Source organism: Olea europaea, unplaced genomic scaffold (genome assembly GCF_002742605.1).
Source record: "Olea europaea var. sylvestris unplaced genomic scaffold, O_europaea_v1 scaffold547, whole genome shotgun sequence".
Classification (NCBI taxonomy): domain Eukaryota; kingdom Viridiplantae; phylum Streptophyta; class Magnoliopsida; order Lamiales; family Oleaceae; genus Olea; species Olea europaea.
Window position 1 is genome coordinate 198,078 of NW_019263801.1, and position 7,369 is coordinate 205,446.

Here is a 7,369-nt window from a genome sequence, read left to right on the forward strand (position 1 = left end):
CAATTAATTAATTCGGGAATATAAATAATAAATCCAATTAATTAATTTATCCAACGATTGTTAAATTAATCAATTGGCAATTTGCAATCTTCCAATTCTCTTTTGTGTGCGACCCATTAGGTTCCCGACCACGATGCCTAACGACGTGAAATATTATTTTGATCTAATCAAAACTGATAAATTAAATACCCTTTTAATTTATCACAAATTCACACTTACCGTCCCAGATTGACATCTAGCAATGTATCAGAGCAACACATATGACGAGAAATATCACGTGGTATGACAAAACCAAAACTGTTCGTTTACCATAAAATTATAATCCCTTCGTCAATATAATCTAATCAACTACGAGATATGGAAGTGTGTCAATCTCGATTATCGATCATATCTTTCATTCTACTATTAAGTCAATATGAGTCGAAAACTCCTTTTCGACTTATATGTATACCTTGGCCAATGATTTCGTTATTGACTTAATTGAACGAAATGCAGATCCCAATCTCTTACTATCTAAGAGTGACGAATCCTCTATTGGTCATTCACAACTTTCATATGGTTCTTGATATACCCGAACGATGTTGTATTAGTGGCCCTTGGCAGAGCAACATCCAACACCGTCAAAGCATGACTGTCCTCATACAAGGCACTATGATGACCTCAACTTATAGGACCAATTTCACTACCGAACGTTAGAGATTAACCACTGACACTCAGATAGTTATCCATGTGGAATCTCTTAGCAGGTCTCCAATGTTTTGTTCTATAACAAAACATCCACGTGTTCATTTAAGTGTCACCACACTTTAGCTCGTGAGATCAGCTACTTACTTCACAAGTAAGAAATGTCACACATGATGGTCTAACTGTATTAACGATATCCGTATCTCGTTATTACTTATGACCACGGTTTATTCAAGATCCAATCATACGTAATTTGTATCTCACAATCACAACTCCTTATGATTAACAAATCACTTAAACTTGGATCTTCGGATTCTATTATTTAATATTATTTATTACAAAATTAATTTAAATAAATATTAGATCTTGCCAAAATTAAATGCATTAAACTTATTAAAAGTGTTTACAACTTAAATCGATTGGATCTAGGGCATAACACTTACACCTTACTCAATAATTAAATATAATTCTCAACAAATTTTAGATCGAACTGACAAAAAGGTGGTATTGAGATTGGTCTCAAAACGAGCAGGAGGCAAAGATCGAACTGAAAATAAGTAGCCCATTTAAAGCAGATTCCCATTCATGGATTGGTTTGTCAATTATGACGGGTCCTATAATATTCACATGCAAGCCATATATGCAATTAAATATGAATCATATTAATCGAACACATCTCACTGAGACCCTTTAGTAATATTCACATTACAAGATTTTATGAAGAACTTGCAACTCAACGTCTCGGCTTGTGAACTAAAAGAGGCAGCCAACTGACTATGACTCTTTTGATCTTTAATAGTATCCATAATATTATTTAGGGTTTGTTTTGATGTCACCATTTACTCGTTTAATTGGAAACGGAATCGAATGATAGATGATAGTGAACCGACGTAGACCGTCGCTCTTGGCCATGGCCATCGTCAATCATTCACTGGCAACAATAGTTGGTGATGATGCATCCTGATTTATGTATATGCTTATTAGAGTGAAGATAAAAATAAAATAAAATAAAAATTTAAAAATTTTAAAAAATCTACTAATAAAACTATTGTGTGAGGTAAACTCAACAAATCGAATTTAATTCCTGGTTCTCAATATAAACTCATCCATCAATTATTTGATGTGTTAATTAATCCGTTTAATTAATAAATTAATTTTTGTAAAAAAAAAATTTAGTGTACACCAAACAAAATACTTCAATAAAAGAATTTAACACAAACTGTAAATAATACTGAAAACGATATACAATCAATCCTGATATCTAGTTATTATTTCTACTTAATATAGCAATAGATTTCCCATTCATGGATTGGTTTGGTTCAGTTTGGGTAGGGTTCAGTTTGATCGGTTTGATTTGGTTTGAAAGTTTTGTCCAACCTTAATTCTCGAATCGAATTTAATTACAAGCAATTTGTATTATTTTACAATTGTTTTATTAAAATCTTCACAGCTAAAGAAGAAATGGAAAAGGTTCACCCAATTACTATATTAAGAAGGATAAAACTATAGGGGAAATATGCAAAAAGCCTTGAATAGAAGGAAAAATTTGATCTTGGTAGTGAGTTGTACCTTACTCAAATAATTAAATATAATTCTCAACAAATTTTAGATCGAACTGACAAAAAAGGTGGTATTGAGATTGGTATCAAAACGAGAAGGTGGCCCATCTTGTTAAAAGATCGAACTGGAAAAAAAGGAGCCCGAGTCGAGTCCACTTAAAGCAGATTCCCATTCATGGATTGGTTTGTCTATTATGACGGATCCTTCTTGGTTGAACTACTTAGCCCAACGACTCAGGGGTACTGGCTCAATTTATTGAACAAATCATGTCAGTACAATCACTATTTGTCAAGTGTTTTTTCAAGTGTGACATGCAAAAAGTGTCATTGAGAATTAAATTATATCTATATATATTTTAATTATCAAGAAAATAAAAGGATAACAAATCCATTTAGAGATCGGACACGTTCTAGGTACATCTATTTTAGTATGAAAATGACGAGTTAGTCCTAACCTGTCCGCTAGCCACAATATTGGACTAAGCCCGAACCATGTTTTCTAATCGGCTAGTTGAGACCCCTACTATTGGCCTGAATGGGCATGGATCGATCTGAGCTAGTCCACACAATTTGAAACCCTCTAGAAAATTAAGGTAATTAACAAAAAGATTAAGTTACAATATAGTTACAATTTGCGTTAGCTTTATTTTCTTTGAAACAAATTTTACTAGTAGAGTAGAGGAAAAATATTTTAAAAGTTTTGGCGGGTACATTTCAGGTCTCAACGCCCCTGATTTACATCGGCTCAATGAAGTTACAAATCCACAAACGAGAAACCCAACAGTAGAAATATAGTTGGAGAAATTACATGCAAAGATTAACAATTGCTGAGCTGCATAGGTATTCTCAACATAAAATCAAAATCTTAGGTGACATGTTAGACACCAGGACACGAGAGTAAACATCAAAGAGATGTGTATAAGAATTCATCCAGAGCTACAGGTTGGGGGACTCGTTTGAAGAACGTGATATAATATGTGTATAGAGGAACTCGTTCCATGTATCTGGCAAGCCCGGTAGGCACCAATGGATACAATCTGCAAACGTGGCAGGATCAGCTTGCTGCTCGGGCGTCAGCATCTTGCCTTGGCGAATGGTGTGAACTGAGGTGTGTGCATCTTTTCGATACTCGGAAAGGGTGGTTACATTGACAAAATAGACATGCACCTTCATTGATTCAGTGATATTTACTGCAACTCTGAATAGCCTGCGGTCTGTGCCCACATTCAGTGGCATTGAGGTGTTGAGTATTGGGGTTGTTTCTAAGGCACATTTTATGCCATCCGGATTTTCCCAGTCCAAACTCCTGTATTATGTGTACAAGGAAATGAAATCCAAATTATATAAAAAGGTTGTTGAACTAATCTAACAAAACTGATTAAAAAATATATGGAATCATTCAAGAATTTGTTTAATTAGACTCATATTATTGTTGAATTATGGGTGGTTTACCTAATAAAACTTAAAATAACTTATAATGGGCTTCTGAAGATGCTTTCTGATTAATTTTTTTTTAAAACTATTAGTAGTCCAAGCAACAAATGTCAATTCATTTAGCCCCGTTTGACCCCCTTTTTCCTTCAATTTTTTCATCTTACTCTTATTTTCAATCACACAATCTTTCATAAAATAATATTACATAAAAATTGAAAAATTTTCCTACCTTTTCATCCACACATTCTCCACAAAAAAAAAAAAAAAAAAAAAAAATATTTCATACATTAAAAATTGAAAGAAAGGGGGCCAAATGGATGTTTAGTCTCCTATTTGTCTACTATTTTCAGTACTCATTTTTAACCACACTCTGACAAAATCATATTTTGCATATAAACTAAAAAACTTTTTCCTACTTTTCAGTTTTTAATCACACATCCTCCAAAAATTCACTATTCCAATACTCATTTTCACTAAATGATGATAGACGAACATCGGCTTAGTATTAGACTAGACAAGAGTGGACAATGGTAATGATTTTAGCTTTCCTACAGAGTATGACACATGGTATAAATATATGCAATTGTGCGTCTGCGAAAGGAAAGAATATCGATAGAATGTAAATGGGGAGAATGCAAAGAAAACAGATGTTAAAAGTTAGCTTCTAAGCAAAGAAAAAAGATGGGACCTTAGGCCTTACTTGATGTGAAGAGGAGACATGCTCATGAAAAAAACTTGCGTTCGATTAGGATTTATATTTTTGTCTACCCACTTAGCCCAGGTCCTCAAAACTCTTTCATATGCCACAGGCCTTGCAATTTCATCATACTCCGTCGACCCCTTATCGAAGGATCCTCGCCTGTTTTGTTGATTGAATATGGCAAATTATAAGTTTATCTGTGTGCACAGATTGATCATGACTGAAAAAACCATTCTATATACTTACAGAACTTTCATTGAGAAAGTGTTCATCCACCATATATAAGTATTGAAAATGAGAAAGTCAACATTCTTCCAATTCTTGCCATGCTTTTTGATTGATTCAGGCATGATGATCCGGTTCAAAATGCTGTGCATATTAGGATCATCTGAATTTGATTCCACCAAAAATGGAGCCCAGTAAAACTCTACTGTAGCATTATAATCCTGCAAGAAAGTGAAATATTAATCTTGAAAATATGGACACAATTAGGTGAAGGTGGTTGATACTTATACAAGTAACACACTCTATTTCAACTACTTTCTGTTCATTCCTAAAAGTGGCACAAACCTTACCATGTGTAACAATTATGATTCAATTTGTAAAGTAACGTCACTAGTCGAAAAACATAATCATGAATTAAACATCCTTTTTAATTAAATTGAATGAATCAAATAAATCGAGTTGTAAATGTTCACAATGATTATGGTTACGGAATATATGTTTACAATAACCAGAGCAAATACCTCGATTCGGAAAACAGATAAAGAGCCAGACTTGTTCAAGCTCTTTCTTTCGGGAGGAACGACGGATTGGACGAAACAAACCATTGATTCCCATTGGTTTCGATTCAAGGAATCCCCAACAAACATCAGCCTCTTGTTCCTCAGTTTCTCAAGCAACAATCTTGGTCTAAATCTTGATCACAAAAGTATGAACAATTAGTACAACAATATATACTTCATTAATAAAAAACTATGAAAGATTTTCTAAATACAAGAATTGATGCTTACTTGGGCAAAGAACAATCTCTGGGCTGCCACCTCCAGTTCTGATACAAAGAATCCTTCCTTCCATTTCTCATGCAAGTCACCTGGGCTGTGAGAAACTCACATTCATCTTCTTTATACAGTGGGTGAGTAATGTTATCGAAAACCCAGTGCCCTGTAAACAGATCACAGTCTTCAGGAGGTAATTCAATTTCCTCCTCCTCCTCCTCCTCCTCCTCATCGACCTCGTCGTCATCTTCAACGGGTAATTCAATTTTCTTTTCTCCTTCCTCTTTTTCTTTCCCATCTTTCAAGGTCACAGATTCTTGTTTCTGATCATGATCAGAATCGGAAGTTTCTATCTCCGTCTCCACTACAGTTCTTGCATTTAAAACAACTGAAACAGTGGTCTGATCGCCAACATTCTTGTCACTTTCTTGAATTATACCATTAGTATTCTTGGATGGCTCTTCTTGAATTTCTTGACCAGACTTAGGCCTGGAAAATGGGAACTCGGCAATGGATTTCACGTCCTCATTGTACATGAAACAACCGAACAAAAAAATGGAAACCGCCACGGCTAAAATAGAGAGATTACTGCCCTTTCGGCTGGCCGGCTTCATTATGAATGATTCGGTGGAGAAAATTGGTGTGAATTTCCGGCGGTGTGAAGGCTGCATGACAAGAAGAATGGTGAGAGGGAAATTTATGACACAGAATATACAGAAGAATGAGAATATAAGAGAGGGATACTAGCATGTTGCTGTTGTGGGTTGATTTATTTATTTATTTATTTTTAATTTGTTTGATGGAAAAATTTGGTGAAATGGGGTTTTCTTGAAGAAACTGATTTGGTTATTGGTGGCCGGAGGATTGTCATTCTCAGTAGCTTACTTCTTCTAATCCATTTCTAACTGCTACTGCTACTTTCTTTTTACTCTGGTACGGAGAGAGAGAGAGAGAGAGAGAGAGAGAGAGAGATGAAATCTTACTTTAAGCAACAGTGACATTTTTATCGGTGTGGATAAATTCCGTCTACGGTAACTGAATTTTTAAGTGAAATCTCAAATAGGTCCTCTTAATTAGATTACTCAACTTTGGCTTATTTTTAGACTCCTAACCTTATTACTGAACTTCACATTACAATACTTGTGAACTTGACCACAATGTATGTCATGTCTTACTTATTTAGATAAATATATCATATAATCATGTCGTTATTGTAAAATCTCAAAGTAAATCATGTTAAAAAATCGATTGTAATTAATTCAATGGAGCAACTTGAAGCTATATTTATCCCTAATTTCGTGATTTTGGAGTTAGACAAGCTTTTGTGGCATATTTACCTAGAAAAGCAGGATAATGGAGGATTGGAGTGTTGAGGTTAGTACGAGACTAATGAAGTGACTAATGTAGAACGTAAATTGAAGTTCAATGATTTGATTACGACAAATTAAAATTTAAGTCCCTGTTTGTTTTCCATTCTTTCCCCATTAAAATGAAAAATATGACCGTTATTCATCATATTAAGCCACCAAATTTGAATTTCTATCTCTTGTATGGGTGTATAATGACTATATTTTTCATTCTCATTCTTATCAAAATGGGAACAAACAGGGGCTAAATGACCTAATTGAGATTTCAAAGAAAGTCTAGTGATAAAAAAGTAAACTAACTAGTACATGATTGGAGCCATAGCCATTATGCCTTGGAAGAAAATTCAACAAGTTTAGAACTTAGCATCTTTATCATTAGATTTTTGGGTTAAATCCACCAATGGTCATCCAATTCTACACTTAGTATCATCATGGTCACTCAATTTGGTTTTATTTCACCATGTCCACTCAACTTTATACTTAGTATCTCCATGGCCACTTAATTTGATTTTATTTCACCATACTACCCAATTTTGTATAACGTTTCATAATGATAATTCAATTTCATATAACGTTTCACTATGATTGTACAACTTCGTTTCAGCCTTTTCATAAATTTTAAAAGGG

General features: G+C 34.2%; 1 protein-coding gene across 2 annotated transcripts; it reads right to left on the reverse strand.

Moving 5' to 3' along the window:
* Positions 1 to 2,919: 2,919 nt before the first annotated feature.
* On the reverse strand, positions 2,920 to 6,342 carry LOC111389006 (protein ESKIMO 1-like). 2 transcript variants are annotated; one of them, XM_023013848.1, is made up of 6 exons: positions 6,261 to 6,342; positions 5,391 to 6,040; positions 5,124 to 5,295; positions 4,624 to 4,823; positions 4,378 to 4,536; positions 2,920 to 3,549 (listed from the first exon to the last, which is right to left on the reverse strand). In XM_023013848.1, the coding sequence occupies exons 2-6, from the start codon at positions 5,987 to 5,989 to the stop codon at positions 3,180 to 3,182; spliced, it is 1,500 nt and encodes a 499-aa protein (XP_022869616.1). In that variant the 5' UTR covers positions 5,990 to 6,040; positions 6,261 to 6,342; the 3' UTR covers positions 2,920 to 3,179. The 2 variants fall into 2 exon arrangements, with proteins under 2 accessions (XP_022869616.1, XP_022869615.1); XM_023013847.1 differs by lacking the exon at positions 6,261 to 6,342 and having other exon boundaries at positions 5,391 to 6,239.
* Positions 6,343 to 7,369: the final 1,027 nt, after the last annotated feature.

What these genes read in the sequence shown, in the direction of transcription:
- LOC111389006 (XM_023013847.1), bottom strand. Translation starts at nt 6,046, where the DNA reads ATGCAGCCTTCACACCGCCGGAAATTCACACCAATTTTCTCCACCGAA. An exon ending in TATCTGTTTTCCGAATCGAG is followed by an intron (nt 4,824 to 5,123) that starts GTATTTGCTCTG and finishes ACTTTCTTGCAG; the next exon opens with GATTATAATGCTACAGTAGA. An exon ending in ACTTTCTCAATGAAAGTTCT is followed by an intron (nt 4,537 to 4,623) that starts GTAAGTATATAG and finishes TCAACAAAACAG; the next exon opens with GCGAGGATCCTTCGATAAGG.